This window comes from Halichoeres trimaculatus, unplaced genomic scaffold (genome assembly GCF_033239565.1).
Source record: "Halichoeres trimaculatus isolate MK-OKI-2021-1 unplaced genomic scaffold, fHalTri1.1 fHalTri1_scaffold_11, whole genome shotgun sequence".
NCBI classification, from domain to species: Eukaryota; Metazoa; Chordata; class Actinopteri; order Labriformes; family Labridae; genus Halichoeres; species Halichoeres trimaculatus.
This window is the reverse complement of record NW_027437189.1, coordinates 8,153,089-8,172,916: the sequence shown is the minus strand read 5'-3', so window position 1 is coordinate 8,172,916 and position 19,828 is coordinate 8,153,089. Positions and strand designations below refer to the sequence as shown.

The following is a 19,828-nucleotide window of genomic DNA, read 5'->3' as shown; positions in this document are numbered from 1 at the left end:
AAAAAAGTATGACATTGTTAAAATAATTATTTTGAAATATTTCTCAACTCAGCTAAACTTTATTTATAAAGCACTTTAAAACAGCCACAGTTGAAACAGAGTGCTGTCCATAAAAGTAGTAGAGTAATGAGTAAGTAAATTAAACAAGTAAATCAATAAAACAAAGGTGAAAGCCAAAGAATAAAAATGGATTTAAGACTTTTTTAAATGCGGACAGTGAGGGGGCTTACCTTATGTGGAGGGGCTCGTTCCACAGTTTAGAGGATATTTTATCATAATAATTCGATTTAAGAATAAGACATATATGTCATAATAGTGGTGCCATATTTCACAATTAAATGGCCAGTTTGCATATTTTTCTGTAATTTATCAAAATGGTATTTAATTCAAAATTTTGTCTTTAATTTATTTAATTACGAATCTTTTGGGGCTCCATAGATAACTTCTCCTCATTTGTAGGAAAGCATTAAACTGATCTGGAGATGCCTCCTCACCATTGTGTGGCACCACACGCAGCGTTTCCCCGTCAAGCCTTGGTAGCTCTTGATCTTCTTCTGGCACTTATCACACCTCGAGTCACAGTTCCCACTCACCCAGTCGTGCGCCGGAACCTGAGATGTGCGATGAGTGTTTCAGCATTGACTTATGAGCGCTCACTCACACAGGACACAGTCTAATTTACATCGTGAGTGACTTTGTTAGTGTTGTCATAGAGACAGATGCGTACCCCTGTTTCTTTCTTTGACTTCACATAGGTCTTGGTGCAAGGAGCCGGGTTCCTGTTAGCGCAGCGCCCGTGAACTGTGTATTTACAGCCTGCAGAAGAAGACACATAACCCGGCTGTTATTTGACGCTCACAGGGAGAAACATAAATCTTTAGTTTCTGTGTTTCTGTCAACAGTGTCGCCCTCTTCTGGTGACTTACAAGTGCAGCACAGTCCCTGCTTCCTCAGCCCCAGCAGCATGCTCTGACACACGTTGCAGTAAACAGGCTTGTTGAAATGTTTCATCCTCCAGAGGTGCTGCCCGTCCTTCTGGGTCATCTGAGAGGAAGAGGAGGAGGAGGACACGGTGTTTGTTGAAACGTCTGAAGAAGCTTTCAGATTTAATCTTTTGCATCAAACAGCTCAAACCTTTCATTAACACATTGGGGATGGAGCCTGTGTTTCACAGTTATTTTTGCACCCACTCATGACTAATCGAGCCTTAATGAGATTGCTGATTATGCAGTCCATAGTGGCTCCGCATATCGTGACACACACACACACACACACACTGTCGAACCATGGCTGTTCGAACCAACCCTGACTTTAATCTGAATTTCTCAACACAAGATTATACGGTTGCTTTCAATCTGTTTTTCTTTTTTTTTTGCAAAGCGACCGGCGCTCTTATCCAGATTACACACCGTATTTCCCCTGACACGACGCTTTAGTCAATCACTCTCTGCCTTCAGCAAAGCGGGGAAGCAGACACACAGTAACTGTGAGGGGGCTGAATTCATGCACCCCAGGCTTCAAATGATCATTGGTGGCTCAAAATAGCCTGCGGGGAAGTCCCTGGCATTGTTGAAGAAGGCCAAACCCAGTGACAGAGTCCAGTTTGTGGCATTAGATCAGCACAGCCCAGGCTATCAGTGAGTGGCTTTTATATTCATCAAACACCCACAGCGTGAACTGATCCTCTGGTTTAACGTATACACTAAACATCCTCTCTGATGTAATTCATCCTTAAGTTGGCGATATTATGCGAGCACTCTGAAATGTGGGCACAGATTGTGCAGAGTAAATGGAAAAGCACTCTGATGGTGCAGAGCCTGCATGAGAGGAGATGACATTACCACACCCCGTGCAGCACTGAGTCGGCAAAAAAAACAGCCTTTATAGACGGGGAGGAGGTGGAGAACAGAGGACAGAGGACAGGCATGCAAGGCCGCGGTTTCACAAGAGCAGTAAAAGTCGGTTAATGCCACTTTGTGAGACACCTGCTGTAAAAATGAAATACATCTGAGAGAGGCTTCTGGAGCCAGCACTTTAATGAAAAGAGAAACATTCTGCTTCACGTGTACCTTCAGACCCAGCAAGACCAGCAAGGGGACGTTGTTCATGCCTCCCTCCACCCACTCCTCTAGAGACACGGTGCCGCTGCTGTCAGCATCGATTGCTGTCATCATGTCCTTCAGAACCTGATGAAATGACATTTGATCGTTATTATCCAATCAGGAAACACATTTCTATTATTCATGGGTTCCCACATGTTTTCTAACCCAGGCCCCGGCCATCGCCGTGTGTTTACTTTCTAAGGTGCAGCCGAGCTTATCAGATAAGTCGCAAGTGCAGCCATATACTTTATGTAATGACGCTGAAGATATCATTAGCACACAAACGACTCTTCCTGTCGTTCACAGGGACACCGTGTGCAGGCTTTAATGTGTTGGTGTGGGACACTTTCATTTTCAGCGACTTACCGGCCTCAGCTCTGACACATCCCAGCCGAGGTACTCAGCAGCGTGCATCATCTGAGCGATAATCCTGTCCACTTCCTGTTTAAAAATGCAACAAAACGCTCAGATTCAGCGGTTTCTGGAGCGCGAGGACTGTAAGATTTTCTCAGTAACTCACAGAGCTGTCGAGGACTCCGTTGCCATCTCTGTCATACAGCTTGAAAGCAACTAAAAAAAATAAGAGAAAGAGGGAGATTTAGATGTGGATGGATTGAGTCAACACTTTTTATTTTTGTCATAATAGAAACAAAAGACTCACACTCCAGTTTGTCCCTAGGCTGGCCGTCTTCCAATAAGGAGAAGTAACAAGAGACATCCTTCAGAAAGACCTCCTCTACAGGAGAGACAGAGACAGAGAGAGCTGGCTGTGAATCCTCTGGTTATCATATCTGCACAAACACTACCTCACAGGCATGTAGTGATAAATGAACGTATGCCAAATAGGCCGTGGCGTAAATTGATAAGCGCCCTGCTGCAAAGTCGTGTGGAGGCAGTGAGTTGTGTAAATACGTGGTGTTTAATCTCACTGGCACTGTCTTCCTGGGTGGGTTCAGAGTTTTGGAAGGAGCGGAAGAGTCGCTGGCAGAGATCCACAGGGAAGTCCTCCACTTCTAAATATGTCTTCAGAAACAGACGGAAGCCTTCTTCATTGATGCACTGGAACAGAAGAGCATGAAGTGTTCTTAGAGTCTGGTCACTTCTGCATTTTAAGGACAGATTACAATCGCTTTGTTGTCATCGTGAGAACAGAACATTACATTTCTCACAGCTTTTCTCAGAACAACACACTTGATCTGAGGCTCACGGGGTGTATCGAGCAGAGGGGGTGGGATTGAACGACGTTTGAAATCCCAAGAGCTTTCTCAGAAACGTTTAATCCATCACTAATAGGTAAAAATATCTCCTCGGTTGCATGATTTTTCACGTGACAGTGATAAAAAATGACACAAAAACAATCTCTTGATTCAAGATTTCAGTCCATCTGCTAACTCTCTCACATGATGATGCGCTGCAGGGCTAAGGAGGAAAAAAATCCCTTGATAATGGTGAACCACAAACCCATTTCTTGTTGACATTATTCCATTTCTCTACCCCGCAAAGCTGGCCTAGTAATAAATAATGCTGCAAGACGCCAGATCAGACAGGAAAGGAGCGTTACTGTCCTTTAATTCACCAACGCCTTCATTAATGTGTGTATTTAACCAGCTTTTAACTACTGCTTTATGGGGGTGTTTGTCTCCCCTCCTATTAAAAAAACAATTTCCATCCAATTATCTGAGCAAAATTTATGCGGCCAATTTAACCACGAGAAATTACCGTTTGCGTCTCATATAAATGAGTTGGTGGTGTGGTCTGCTGATGTACAGTATTGGAAAGATGTCTTTTCAATCAGGTTTGAGCTTACACTGCAGGAGGGCAGCCGGCTCGAGAGGCCGTGCTGCGTGGGCAAAACCAAGGAGTTAATCTACATTTGAGCCTCGCTCCGACGCGCTGGAGATATTTCACGTTGACGGCTAAGTTGATGATCGATGGGACTCAATCTAATTAATCAGCGTAGGACAATTAATAACGGCCCATTATACATAAATCAAATGCTCATTTTGCTCCAACATGCTCTGCTGAGGTTAGTAATTCACTTCAGAGAGAAGAGGGTGTAAGAGGGTTTTAGGGAAGAGGGAGTGATGGTGAACAGCAGGACAGCCCGTCCCCTCACCTCTCCGTGTCTGTGCCGGGCCAGACTGCCATCTGCATCGAATTCCCTCAGCACGTCTTTCACCTTCAAGCTGCAGTCTGGGAGAGAAGACACAAAGGTCATACAGGGATGCACATCAACTGTACTTTATGGCAGCTCTCAGAAAATTTAACTCATCTGACTTCAACACACATTTCTCAGATTATTATTTTTATTTTAATATCTCATGGAAAGGATGTTAAACTAGGGATGGGTACTGAATTAGGTGCTTTCATAAGTATCGAGTACCAGGTACCAATTCATTTAAAATCAAAAGGTACCATGTTTGGGTACCTAAATACATCCTTGTGACTGTGAGGGTGTGGAAGTGTAGTCAATTTTCCATGCTGAACATGAACACAGCATTGCAAGGTTAAATATTGAAGAATAAATATGTTAAATTGAAATATATATATATATACTTTATGATTAAACAAATTGATATTTTTTCCACATAAACTCAATAAAGTACTGAAAATTGGTACCGTTAAGTACCAGTACCAATTGCCAGGAACCTGGCATTGGTACCACATCGTTTCAAATGTGGAAGGTACCCATCCCTATGTTGAACTGAGTAAAACCTGAATGGGTTATCTCTACAGCTTGAAATATTTTTCCTGAATTTCGTGGTTTTTGATTTTCGTGCTCAACAACAACAACAATAATACCAAAAAATACTTTTTATTTTATTTTATTTTATTTTTTTTCCTTACATGGAATGTTAAAGTCCGAGAGAGGATTAGGGCCACTGGAAAAAAAAACCTCAAATTTTTGTCAAAATTTTAACTTTAATCTCAGAATTCTGAGAGTAAATTAAGACTTCTGGCTTTCTTCTTTAAAAAATAAAAAATAAAAAATAAAATAGAAACAAAAAAATGGCCTTTTTGTGGATAAGTGTCCCTTATCCTCTTCCATATTAAAGTTTAATTTTTAACAATGGACTAAATTTAAACTCAATGTGCAATACTGAACTCTGTGCTGTTTTTTTTGCCTTATCTTTGTCTACAGTTATTTACAATGTTTACTGCTTTATTTGCCTTTGATTTCCCCTCATGGATAAAGACAGGTTTTCATTATTTGAATTTATAATTGAATAAACTTAATATCCTTTTGCAGTAAAAAAAAGAAAGTTAAAGGTTTAAAAGGAGAGGTAGTTAAAGGGATAAAAGAGACGTGCAGGCTGAAATGAAGAAAAAAACCGAGGCAGACTGCTACCTTCTCTAGATATGAGATTCATCATCATCATGAGTGTGTATATGTGGGTGGAAGTGGAAGTAAAGGAGGGGTGTAAAGCGCTGAGAAAGCCTGCCCGCCCGCCCGCCTCCCCGTCTGTACTCACATTCAATGTACTGCTGTAGCTGGATGAAGTCGACAGGGCTCAGTTCCTTCACCTCTGGGTTTGTGGGGGTGGACATGGTGCCTGCTTCTGCACTAACTGGCTGCCGGTGCACGGGGGGGAGAAACAGAGAGATGTAGACGGAGAGAAAAGAGAAGGTGGGTGCTCAGTAACCGGCTTCTTTGTAAAACATAAAAGCATGGCTGCGAGCGAAAGATAGCATCTCCCGACTCGTGCTGTACAAAAAAAAAAAAATCCATGAGTGTTGACAGGATTACTCAACACGCTGGGGCAAAGCAGAAACTTCAGATCATGATAAATAAAACTGCTTTAAAGCAAAAAACATGAAATCTTTCTGACATGTGTGTTGATAGCATGTATAAAATAAATAAAATCCATGAGTAAATACAACGTTTATTCGGTATTTTGCATAAATTATAAGTCACCCAAACTGGGCCGAAAGTCTGGTAAAAATGATGTCAGGTTAAAAGCACCCATGGCACTTCAACTCAAGGGATTCTCTGCACCCTGAATCTCTTTCCGTAAACCCAGTGGCCCATATCTGATTTATAAAATACCAGTTACAGAGGCTGACAGTGTCTGCTTTAGTTCAAGAGAAATGAGTGCAGTCAAGTGTTTAAAAAAAGATTTTGCTGAGAGGTTGAACAAACCAAACTGGCTCGTCAAGAGACCTTCCCTGCGAACAATAGGAAAGGACTTATATGCCATCCCCAGCTTAAAGCGAGCATGAAATTTGAGTCTGAGACAGAAAAGGAGGTTGTGATTGCCATCTGAGGGCCAGACGTATGAGGTCGATAAACATTTATTTTCGCTGTCTAGAATATATTCAACATGCTCTTAAAACATAATGGGAGGAAACTGCTTAATGTAGAGGAAAAGGAAAAGGCAATGTATGGAGCATTAATCATTGAAGAAGAAGAGAAAGATGCTAATGGACAGAGGGAGATTGGACATCCTGTTTGTTTTGTAGATGCATGGCATAAATGTTGCAGCATGATTTATTGGGATCAGTCCAAACAGAAGTCAAAGACTGACTCGGTGGTGAAGGGTTGATACTAGACATGCACCGATCGATCAGTCGGTCGATTGATCGGTGTCGATTTCCTTAATTTTGGGGGATCAGGGATCAGTGATCAGTGATCAGTGATCGGCCCATCCTTACATATGAAACTGATCTTATATACCTCCGGGAAGGTCTGACAGCCAGCCATTGTCACTTTGTTGGCTATGGCTGCCTTTTGCAGCAGCTCTCTCTTCTTTGTCCGTTTCTTGTAATTTTTTTCATCTCTTTTTCGTAATCTTTGTATTTGGAGTGGATCATTACTTTGTATGGCTCATTTTTTGGTCAACGACACCAAACTTTTTGTGGCTTCAGTGATATTTTTACTACTTTTTCTCCTGTGTTTGTCTGGAGATCCTACATGTAACAATGGCTGCATTCTTTACATGTGAAATCAGCTGTTAGCAGCTTGTAGCATGTCAATGCTAACTGGTGCAGGGCCTGATGTCTTCCCACATGGTGAGGAGAAGGAGGTGAGGACGACGTGCTGGTACTGAGGTGTGAGCTAAGAAGTGACGATATCAACCTGTCCTTCCATCCAGCGTTATTGGGAACGTAAGGTCTATCTCCAATAAGATGGATGAGCTAGCTGTGCTAACCCAGCAACAGAGGGGATACTAGAAGGCAGAGTAGCATCATGCTATTCACAGACATGGCTAACGGAGCTAACATCAGACACCAACGCCACATTGGAAGAGCTTCACCTGCTGTGAGCAGACAGAATCCAGGATCCAGAGACTGAACAGACTGTTGAAGAAGCTCAGTCCTGGACCCTGTGGAGGTGGAGGCTGGCTGAACTGGAGAATGATGGACAAGCTGTCATCATCTATTGTCTTATGGAGCTTTTTGCACTTTCTATACACTTTCTTACTTTTGTTTTCTTGATTGCTGCTGTGACTTCAATTTTGTTGTACTTGTTACAATGACAATAAAGTTCAACCTAGTCTATTCTTTTCTGTTTTTGCTCCAAGACCTAAAACTCAGGACACTTTATTGGTTGTTTAAGTTGAAACAAAGATTTTTTTGATTCACAGGTATTGTTCAATGATTTTCAATAAAATAAATTGGAACATTAAAGGTATATGCTGTCAGTTATAAAATATAAAAAAATAAAAATTGGTCTCGACAGGTCAGGCTTTTTAAAGATCGGTGATCGGCCAGAAAGTTGTGACACTGGTAGATACTGTATGTAGCAGTAAGAAGGGATTCATGCCTCTCTCTGTGGAAACGACCATCCATCATGACAGAAAAAGACATTCTTGTCTCTCCGAGACTCATTTTTAAGCATTATAACACAACTGTGCTCTTTCAAAGTGCTTTTCTTGTTGTTAAGCCTCACTCAGCGTGTAATGAGCAGGAGTTTATGTTAGCCAGGGGAGGCTAATTTGAGGTTATTGTTATTTAACAGACATAAATGAGTCAGTTAACGGGCTTCTCTGCTTCTAACTAACACTGAAAGAAAATATTGATATACTTAAGAAGTGTGTTACTATGTTTTGTCTTGACAGCTCTGGATTGGTTTTATTCAAGTTTTAGGAGCAAAGATCTTCATTAGTTCACCCTTGCAACATGTATTTCTTCTGTAGCCATGCTTAGGCATCAAGCATAGGTTAAATATTCATGCTATAATTATACATGATGTATGCATTTCAGAATGAAAGTCATCTCAAAATGGATCAGATCATCTCATCCCTCACATCAAACTGCATTAGAGTTCCTACAAACTGCATTACCATTACAGGGCCGTACAAACAAGACAGCTAAAATCAATCCGCACTTCACCTGCATTACCGTGCCACGATAATGGACTTTGAAAACAATACACGCAGTCTTTTCAGTCTGTTGATAGATCCTAAAACCTGTAGTGATGAGAAAACAGGAAGAGAAACTCCAGCGTGCTTTAGGAAGCCATACATGATGAATGGTTTGTGTTTATATAACGCTTTCTGACCACTCAGAGCGCTCTAACATTACACACACATTTATCCAGTCACAGCGCGTTCATACACTTAGGGCAGAGGCTGCTGTGTAAAGAGCCCATCATATTAGCTAATCCTATTCACACACGCTGCTGGCACAGACGCCGGGGTCAGTTTGGGTTAAGTGCACTTCTGAAAGACCTGGGACCCCAAAGGTCCCAGAGAGACAAGCAGCTCCAAACTGTAAGACATTTTTCAAGAATTCACAATATTTAACTGTAATTTCACAATAAATCATTGGTTTATCTCTTCACAGGCTTTAACTGTTAGTGGTCAATTCAACCCTCTGATACATGAATCTTGAAAGAGTCAAGATTTTTCCCCTTGAGTGTTTTTATTATCCGAAAAGCATGAAAAAAATAATTTGTCCAATAACTAAGTGAACACATGGTTAATCATTTTTATTACTTATTTGAAACAGAGTTTTTACAAAATAATAGAATAATAATATTACTTAGATGTTATATTGTCATTTTTTACCTCTTTAGTTCATTTTGGAGAGAACGTTTGACAGGATATACCAGCAGGGGTCCACAGAGGCTGTCTGGCAGTTATTTTGGAGTCAGAGAAAATGTACTTGCAGTTACGATTGACCTCTGAATGCCCCTCAAAGGAGTAGAGCAGCAGAGATCACAATAGAGGCCTGTATGCAATTCCACCATAGAAAGTATTTCACTGAGGAGAAAAACACTTTCAAGCTTTTACCTGCTCCAACAGCACTGATGCTACCTTAGCCGGAGTGTTATTACCACAACTGTGTCACAATTTGTTCAATCAGAAAAAGTCAAATGGCATTAGAAATAAGGATGTCCCTACCGGATACTCTGATTGGTACCAACATGGCTATTTTTGGAGGACCAGATAGCATCGGATTTTGTTACATGATCGGGACTGATCCAGTTTTCACGTTTTCAGCACAATAACACTTTACGGCTGCTGTAAATCAAACCACATTGCAAACATGTCCGCTGTGTGGGACTACTTCTCTTTGGAAAGCAATGAAAGTAAAACAGCATCAACATTTGTGAAGTGAGTTTTCCTTTAGGAGGTACCAACAGGGCTCACTTTAATACAACAAATATGACTCCTCATTTACAACAGAATGACCCAACAGAGTACAGGATTTATCAGAGAAAGGTATCGGTATCAGATCGGTATTGCTATCGGCAAAACATGTCAAGAAAAAAATCGGCTCAGATCGGAAGTCAAGAAATCTGTATCGGGACATTCCAAAATGGAAACTGCTTTGAAAGCGCTTTCCAGTGATACAGTAATCACAAGTACATGACACAAAGCAAAACACTGGAAATATCACCAAAAAGTGCTAACCTACTTCTAAATACCGTAACTCTTCAAATTTTTGCCCATTCCAAAAAATTCTGTCTTAAATCTGAGGAGCTGTGCTTTCTGTCAATTACAGCGTACTGTGTCAATTAACTCCTTCACAAATCAGTTTCGTTCTTGCGTTTTTCTTCTTCTAAACTGAAAATACCACCATACTATGTGAAATAATCATTCACCAAATGTTGAAAATTCAAGTTTACCACTGAAAAACAGGCCAAAGCCCTCAGACATGGGGTATTTTCAAACCATTTCACAGCCAGAATAACAAAACATGTCCAGACCATTTTCAGCCTCAGTAGGTGAAGATAGCTGTCCACTGCGGTGACCACTGCACACCACAGGATTTGAGATTGTTCGACTTTTACTGTGAAATCAATGCAGACAGAGTACAGCAAATTGTTGTGAACTTTCATTTTAAATAAGTATCAGGATTTCTCAAAGCTCGACCATACAATCTTACAGTTAAGAGCTGTACTGAGGCTGTCCCCTCTGATAGCACAGCAAATTACATTACCAGCCCCCCACTTTAGGGTTTTAATTGATTTACTGATTTTAAACAGTCTGGACAAGCGGATATTCAGTGATTTAATGGGGGTTGATTTATATCTTTATGTACAAGAGCTGGCTCAACACACATTACCTTACCAGAGGCCAAGGCTGTAGTTTTACTTTAATTAGCTGTGAAACATTTCACGGTAGTTTGCTGTGAGAGCTGTGCAGTAAATAACTGTGAAATACTGACTGTAATTACTGTGAAAGTGATACAAACTGCAGCCAGTTAGCTACTGCAAACTTTTCACGAGAGGTGTTAAAAAAATATTGACACAGCAATATATTACGATACTTTGACCTGTGGAAATAATCAATATTTCAACTCTTAATATTGATACTTTTGTTAAAATACAAGTTTTTATTTTGGGTGAGTTCACCACCGAGTCAGGTCTTCCACACCTCTACTAGGTGAGCTACTCTACTGTATGTATCCCATAAAGTGTATAATTAGGGATGGGTACCTTTCACATTTTAAACGATACAATACCAATGCTCGGTACGGGTACTCAACGGTACCAATTTTCTGTACTTTTTTTGTGTCTTTGTGGTGAAAAACAGCAATTGGTTTAATAATAAAGTATACTTTTTTTTTTTTTTCAATTTAACATATTTATTCTTCACTATATAACCTTACAATGCTGTGTTCATGTCCAGTATCAAAAAATCACTGTCTCTTCCACTCTTTCACAGTCACAAGGAGGCATTTAGGAACCTAAACATGGTACCTTTTACATTTTACGTGAATCGGTACTTGGTACTTTTGACAGAATTCGGTCAGTACCTATAAAAGTACCTGATTCAGTACCCATCCCTATGTATAATAGATATAAACTATAAGTATATTCAAAATATTTTATTCTTCAACTTGATGATGTGGGTTTTGATGCTGTAAACATCAATGATTTCTCTCTGTTCTTTGGTCAGTTAGTTTAAAATCATTTGAGGTTTAATTTTCACAGTGTAGTAGACTGATAAAATAATAAACATAGTTGTGTTTTGTGCAACATTAGATTTTTATGCACAACATTGGTTACACCAAGTGACATTTATCAGTTTAATTAAATGACCAATAATTTCTTTGCAGCATTAGTTAAATGTCACAGAAGTTTAAGTGACAAACTTGATGCACTTTGTTTTCAAGTAAAGACTCTGTATGAAACGCTGCATCTGACCTTGATCATTTCAAACAATAAAACAGAAAAGTTGTTTTTGATTTAATAGTTAACTGTGTAGAATATCACAATATATCACAATATTGTGACATGTTGGGGTATTATCATACCGTGACCCAAGTATTGCAATGGGTATCGTATCGTGAGGTTTTTGCCAACACTCACCCTTACTTTTCACAGTAATTTGAATGAAGCCAAAAATATGCTGTGTATACCACTGAGCTACAGCTGCCACAGGAAGCAGAAATTATCTGACTTGTACAGACTTTTAAGAGCAGCCTGTTGGCTAGGGACAAATATTCAGGAGCAATTTTGTTATTAATTCCCCGCCTGCTAATGTGATTGTCACTGAGGGATTTGCAAAAGGAAATCATTTGTGAAAGAACAGGATAAATTCACTGAACCTGGTGCAACAGATTTTCAGAGCCGGGCCTGTGGATCTATCATATCTGTTATCAAGGCTGTTCTATCATCAGTTAGGTACAGTGAATAAAAGACTGTGTGGTAGTTTTGAACCCAGGCGGATGAAAAGGACTCCACTGTAAATGTGTTGTTCACACTCAGGTCTGCAGGTGTTATCACACATTAAAGTGTAGCCAGTGCAGGTATCAGTGACAGCTGCCTGCACTGAACAAAAGAATCTGAGTACTTATAGGACAAAGAGCGTACTGAGAAAAAGAAGTAAAATAATCCGTAATAGCACCCACTCATCACATGTGATCTGGATGCGTTTGGGCTCTAAAAGGTTCACACTGTCCTCCCTTAATACCCTCGAAAAGGTCAGCAGCTCGGCCTCGCAGCTCTGTTTGTGGCTGATCAGGTGTTCCAGCTCTGCATCAACAGCAAAGTGACACATGAAGGAATATAAAACGCCATCTGCTCCTGATCACCTGACCTAATTATTCTAAAAATATTCTCCTGAAAATAGCCATTAAACACACCTCTTATTTTAGATTTCTCTGAGGTGTTGGTTTTCCTTTCCTCTCCTTGGAGCCTGATGTCGTGAGCAGCATCAGTGACTGCTCTGTCTCCTCACCAACTGAGTATCATCATCAGTATTGTCTGCTTCAACAGCATCTCGAGCCTATCTGAGTAATCTGATTCCTCACTTCCTGATTAGATAATGATTTGCATGCATGATGCAGAGTGAGGATTAGGAGCCGTAAGAACATGGAGCATCCCCTTCACTTAGTGGAAGAAGAGATAAATGGTGTGTAAATACAAAGCTCTGTGTGGAGTTGAAGCGTAGGAAGAAACAAAGGCATCACCTAAATGAGCTGAAAGGAGCAGGTATTAATATTTCAGGAAGTTTGAGGGAATGCTTTAAAACAGAGGAGGTGACAGCTTCTCAGGAAGGAGACAAGGTGGAAGGAAAGATGCTTTATGAGGGAAGCTTTATAGAAACATTTCTGTGGCAGAGACAGTGTGAAAGATTCAAACGAGAGCTTCCAAGAGTCACATAGCAATCATTCTGCGTGATTCACCGTGATTCACACTACTTACTGACAGTTTGAGGTACAGTTCTGTTTGAACATAAAATCCCTGCTGAATAAACGGTGGAGAAAATCCACAGAGTCAAAAACCATGAGAGCCGCAGACTCGTGGGCTTCGGTAGTTCTTCAAATAGCAGTAAAAAATAAAAACATTTAAATGTTAAAGTGGTTCCACAAGCAGCAACAGCTTGTGAAAGCAACATCTACACCCCCGTAAACCTCTGAAAAACCGTCTGCTCAGAGCCTGGCACCCGCCTTTACTCTTGACCACTCAGCTGAAAAAAACACCAAAGCTACTGCTTTATAAAAATCCACACAGTGAAATAATTAGAGAATCAGAGTGGACAGCTCAGTGGGCATTTTCCTTCACACAGGCTGTGCTTTTAATTATGTCTGCTTGTCACAATGTCAACAACCACACAGCACTCTTTTTACAAGAATCACTCAAGGTACACTCGGGGATGACCTTTTTCCATGCAGGCGAATGTTTGCACAAGCTGTCATAACACCCACGCCTCGTGTCAAGGAAATCTGCTGTTTTGCAACACTTGCAGGATGCAAGTCTTCGACTCCGTCACTCTGTGGTTGGAAAACACTGCGCTGCTTCCTTACTTGAACAACAGCCTGCATCTAATTTTGGTCTTTGTGTTCTCTCTGAAACTACAACAGATCTCCTGACTGGTGTGTGTGTGTGTGTGCGTGCAGAGTGTACCAGGTCAAGAGAAGGGGGAGGACATGCTTGGTTGCTATGGAAAGAGTTTCCCTCCATCAGCTGCTCTCTCCGTCAGAGTGCTGCCACGGGTGACTAACAGGTAGGAGGAGGCACAGGCAGAGAGGAAGGCAGCCAGCCAAGAGACGGGGGAGCCCAGTCGGTCGCTGCGAGTCTTCCCCCTGCAGCTCCACCTCCTCCCACACCAGCAGCCTGATTTGGCCTTCAAAACCAGAGGCCACGCTGGAAATTGCATTCTACATGCAGATGCTAGGGTGACTCATGGCATAAACAGGGGAATACTCCCCAACTATAAATGGATTGTTTGTTCAACGGGTCACTTTGTGTCTGAGCTAGAGGGAACAAACCTGAGGTAATATTTGTTTTAGTGAGGGAACTATCCCAGGAAAACATTCCTTACATTTTTGTATCCCTGCAGTGACGGTCTGTAACCACTGCTCCCCCCGTGTTATATCATGTTCCCTGAGGACCAGGATGCTATTTACTGCTGCACTGAGGATAAGTTATAACTGATTCACATTCTTTTCATTAAAAAAAAAACAGCATGAAGATGGATAGATTGATGGATGGATGGATTCTTGGCTGCCCCTGTGGGTAAGGGGAAAATCTGATGTCACAGTGATTCATCAGCATCTATATTTGGCAGAAAAGTTGGACAACGATACACTCAGTATATCTTCAATACTACTTTTTTTCTCTTTCAAATAAAGATATTGGGTAAACACAACTGTATTTCCCAAAAAGGGGATAGGACTAAAGAATTGAGGTAGATTCTGATGGTTTGTCGTACAAAGACAACATAAAAAATATTTATGATAAATGTGCACTAATGTTGAATTTTAAGTTGGCAACATGTTTTAGAGCTGTTGTGACAAGGTTGTGGTTACCATTCTGCTGCATCAACACTCCTGGAGTTTTAAGGGTGAAATTTTGTAGTGGTATTGGACTTCAGCTGCTCAGCAGTTTGGGATCTCCTTTGTTGTGTTTTTTGTTTGCACCAAATATCAAGGCTGCGGGTAGCCAGTCTTCTCTACGAGCTGGAGCCATGCTGCGCAGGATGTAGTTTAGAGCACTGTCTTTCAGAAATATGTAAGGCTTTTCCTGATGTTAAAATGCCGTTGTCTGGACAGTAGCATATGTTGGAGCCTTCTTAGATGGATATGTATATCCATATAATCAGGGATGCCTGATGGTTTCTCTCCTCAATGATTTCCAAAAAGAACGTCAAAATTTGAATCATTAGACCGCAACAGGTGTTTGCTATACCCGTGTCTATCATAAATGTGATCAAGAGAAGTCTGGGTCATGTTTAGAAATGGGTTGGAAGGTTGGTGATTGAGTGATTTGAGCCCATGCAGTGACTTCCACTTCAGAGCCATGTCTGTTTTTGATGCAGAGGTTTTGGGTCTCACCCCTTTTGTACAAATATATCCCCAGATTCTCAGAATTGCACATTTGTATGTACTGCAGATGATTTGCAATTTTAGAAACATTTCTGACAGTTTTGTGACTATTTGCTCACTCGGTCTCTTACAGAAGGCCCACCATCTTTATAGGCTTACGTCACATACCCCTTTTCCACCAAGCTGGTTCACAGTTGGTTCAAGTGCGAACCAGTTAAGAACCGTTTGCTTTCCCACAAACGGGTGCAGGCCAGAGAGCTACGTCATCACTTTCTTCTGTTGTTTCGCTTACCCCAAACTCGTCTTTTTAAAAATGGCGCCCTTCGGTGTTTTTACTATGCTTTGCTTGGTCAATAATCCTGCCCCCACCCCCTGACGTAAGCCCGTAGCCCTTGACATAACATGGTTCTTTCTGCTGGCCCAGCAAAGAGTTGGTGCTTGCCAAACAGCAGTTCTGAGAGCCACCAACCGGTGCTTAGTCTGTGGAAAACCAAGCAGCAGCCTCCAGTCTGAGAATATGAGACAATGCAGAAGTGCTAAAATCTGCTGTTTCTGGAGTGTTCGCTTGAGGCTGACTCCGGAAGTAGCGGAAGTCACATACATACCAAGCCAAAAAAAGCAGTTTTCAAAGCAGAAATAAACCTATTTACAGCCTGGTTTGCGAATTTTACTACCAGCACCCACTGTACGGGGGGTGAAATTTTTTCTAATGCGGCCATTAAGAGGATATTAAGATCGCGATAAGAGGCTCAGCTGAGGGTCACGTGACCGGCGCCCTGTGGCTGTAGGCAAAGCCCTTACCACTACCAATATGGCCGCTATAGCCAATGTGCTTCATTTTCCGTTTCAGAAACTGACGGGGGACGTTGGTGAGACTACGTCCATATTTTCTACAGTCTATGTGGAAAACCAAATAACTGGTGCTAAGTCTGGCTCTAGCTCCGAACCAGCCCTGGAACCAGCTTGGTGGAAAAGGGGTATCAGAGACTCAGCCTCTAAGGAATCCCCTTCTGGTAATTGGTCATGATACTATCCTGTTACAAGTCAACCTTATTAGTTGGGAGATATTGGTAAACTTGTTTTGATGGTTTGGCTGCCCCTGCCCCAACAATCTGGAAGCAATGTTTTAAAATGGGCATTTTTTAAGAAAAGTTTTTCTTAGTAGTAGTATTTAGTAGTAGAAGTAATTAATATGTTTACTTTGCTCTATCTAGAATTCTATGCAGGATTTACGTGATTGGCAAACCATCAAAATCTGTATTTCTCAAAATTTTACAGCAACCAAGCTTTTTTTTGGCATTGTGGTAGTTTTTAATATATTTTCATCCTGTTTCAGGTTACCAACTTTAATATAACAGTAGTAGCACTATGTCCAAGATTAAAACTGCTTGGTTGTCCTTCATCTGACAGAGGAATTTGCTCTGTAGTAATAATTTTCTGACAACACGGTTGTTATACCACTGGCTAAATATTGCGTCTTTATAATTATTAGATTCATTCCATACCTACAAAAAAAAGAGTCATGACTCATGTCTTCCCACAAGTACAATCATGCTAATGTCAAAGGTACATTTTTCCTTTATACTCAGTTTCTAAATCACACATATGTGGGCTGTGTACTCTCAAGAGTATCTCCTCATGTTTCAGTTTTAAAATCATAAATTCTATAAAAACTTCACCAGGGAAATGTAAACACAGGCTCTCTTGGGTCATTCTTTTGGATGAACTTGAACCACCTGAATACATATAAAAACAGTCAAACTGGTTTACCTCTATAGATTATAAAAAGGTATAGTTTATGAATCAAAACTCTTTGAAAACCCTCATGTTTTAAGTATTTGTCATCCATTACTCACAGTCAGAATTACTTTTGAAGACACTTTTCTCTTACTTGGAATGACGTACAACAAGACTGAGCGTGCTCTGTTAAACAGGGCTTTCCCTTGTCTACAACAACACGATAACAAATCAGAAGTTAACTGATATGCAAACGACAGCAGGCTCCAGTTGTTAGAAACACAGGAGCGTTTTAACACAATGAGCATGGGTTGCAAATGAGGCAAAAACACCAAAAAGGAAAAAAAAAAAAAACACACACACACATACACACACACAACAAAAGACATTCACCACAGCATGAATCACCGATTTCTTGGAAAATGTAGGCGAGGCTTTTCTCTTTCACTTGCTTCAAAGCGAGGACTGCCCATCACTCAGAGTTCAGACTTGAATGTGACTTATATAATAGCTTTTTTTTGTGGAGGCAGCCTTGTGGAACGCCATGCTGTGATCAGAAATTTAGAAAAAAAACCTCAGACCTGCCGAGACTTGTGAGGGTGCAAGCAGTCATACAACTTTCACATTAATCTGATGGCATTAATCTAGAGTATCATTCTGTTCCCCTCACAGATCCAACAACTACGTAATGAAAACTTACTTTTTTCCTAAAGTGGAAAACACATTCTTAAGAAATGCTTCAAAGATTTTTGATTAAGTTTGCTGATGTTTTTTTTCACTATGAATGCTAGCTCAGGGGATCAGATGCTGTTATCATGCATAACATTTGACTTAATCTTGCTCTGGCACGTTAATGATGTGCTGATTTGTGACAGGTGATTTACGACAGCCACGTAAGTTCAGAGTGATGATATATTAAGGAAGTAAAGGCAAAGAGGAGGATAGATCTCCCGTATTTAGAGAAGTGATTTACTCCGTAAACAAAAGGCTTTCATGTCATTCCTCTGATGGCGTCCCATTTATCAGCAGTTAACATGTATCTACTGAAACGCAGGTCTTAGAATGGGCTGCTTCATTTACAGCCCCAAGCCACTGATGTAAACATTAACTACTGGCTGATTGAACTGACTACAGTATTGATCAGGCCCTGAAAGCTCTCCTGCAGCTAGAAACAGATGAATACAACAGAGACTCCCAAGCTTGGAAATAACCAGCACATAATGAACACACACAGCAAAGTGTCCCCAGTAAATAAAGTGTCTGTGAAACTGCACAGACAGGCAAAAAAAAGATGAAAGAACAAACACCTGGTGAAGTAGCAAGACTTTCCTGTATGCTTTGTTTTTCCTGTTTGCACAGGGGCTTTCACATACACATTCAGCATTTGCAGTCAAAATGACAGTGAAAGGGGAGCTGTGAATAAAAAATGATCACGCAGCAGTGACAGTGCCCACCAACGCCCACAGGCGACAATCATCTACTTCACATTGTGGAGGATTTTTTATTATTATTTCAAATAATGAAAACAAAGAGATGATTCTGATTGAGGTTTCACTGTCTGTGCTGTTATCTCACCACATCCTGCAACAACACTATCACAGGTGGTGGTCACTCAGATAAGATCCTGTTTAACAAGAGGGGTAATAACTCTGTTTGCTCAATGCACGACTGACAATTTAAGTTGTGGCATATGCTGCCAAGATTCCCAAAGAGTGGAGACCTTTACATGAAAGTTTCACTTGATTCATGACACCCCAAATATTTCAGAAACACTTGGATGCTCCCAAGTCTCCCTACATTGACAGATCAGATGAATTGCTCAATTCTCTAAATAGACTGAGAGAAGGGTTCCCCTGCTGGTAATTTAAGTAGCTTGACATTAACAATCATGTCACGCTGCAAAGGGGAACTGAAATGATGCATGTTTATAAGGTTTAAAAAGAAAGCAGAGAACTGTGCAGTTAAATGAGATCAGTCTGCCTCGCTGTGTGTTGTTCAGCTGAGTGATTACTTCAAACCTTTACACAGAAGTACAATCCAGCAATAGCCAAAAGAATGTAATGTAAGAATCTTTCTTTGACAGCAAGTCACACTGATCCCACTGAATTTGACTCTCATTTAACCGTTCAAAGCTGCACAACTTCAATCAATACCCCGAAAGAGGATCTATTGTTTGTATGTGTGTATGTTACCTTTCCTTCTCGTTACTCCGTTGTACGTCTCTATAGAAGTCGTCGCCCACAATCCAGCTTCAGATGCAGAGCAAAGTGGCCGTTAACTTTACACGGAGACGGCAGATCGGCGAAGTGGAAGCGGTGGAGAGGAGTGCAGCGCAGAGACTGGGTGAGGATCCCTCCTGTCAAGCACCGCCTCAGCTACTCTGCGCCCTCTCTGCTAACCAATACACACGCATTGTGCCGGCGTGCATCCATCTGCGAAGTTGCAAAGCAATGCTCATCACAATTATGCAGCTGCGAAGTGTCAAACTGAAATCATCAACCTGCTATCACGAATGCAGTGAAAACAACTGTAGTTTTTACTGGTGTTTAATTAAGCCGCGAATTCAGCTTCATATGCTATAGAGTATAATTATAAAATAAATCCCAAATCCATGGCAAAGTGTTGTATGTATTTCGTTGACACAATACACTATGTGTATTGTACAGTGACTTTTACATGAGGTGCAATGTCATTGTTGAAATAACAAGTGCAGTTTTGTCTACTGAAACCTAGCTTAAAATTAAGCTATGTGTCTTAGCTAACTT

The 19,828-nt window shown here is 40.9% G+C and overlaps 1 protein-coding gene across 1 annotated transcript in view; it reads right to left on the bottom strand.

Annotated features, from left to right (window-relative positions):
* The window catches only part of dgkaa (diacylglycerol kinase, alpha a), a 30,346-nt gene extending 10,879 nt beyond the window's left edge, over positions 1–19,467 (bottom strand). Inside the window, exons 1-11 of the mRNA XM_074682185.1 lie at positions 19,256–19,467; positions 5,576–5,675; positions 4,219–4,295; positions 3,032–3,161; positions 2,764–2,838; positions 2,623–2,672; positions 2,469–2,543; positions 2,070–2,186; positions 927–1,044; positions 728–816; positions 495–611 (exon numbers count right to left, since the gene is read on the bottom strand). Coding sequence (XP_074538286.1) covers positions 495–611; positions 728–816; positions 927–1,044; positions 2,070–2,186; positions 2,469–2,543; positions 2,623–2,672; positions 2,764–2,838; positions 3,032–3,161; positions 4,219–4,295; positions 5,576–5,651 — 924 coding nt within the window. The 5' untranslated portion in view covers positions 5,652–5,675; positions 19,256–19,467. The remainder of the gene's footprint in view (positions 1–494; positions 612–727; positions 817–926; positions 1,045–2,069; positions 2,187–2,468; positions 2,544–2,622; positions 2,673–2,763; positions 2,839–3,031; positions 3,162–4,218; positions 4,296–5,575; positions 5,676–19,255) is intronic.
* Between the last annotated feature and the right edge of the window lie 361 nt (positions 19,468–19,828).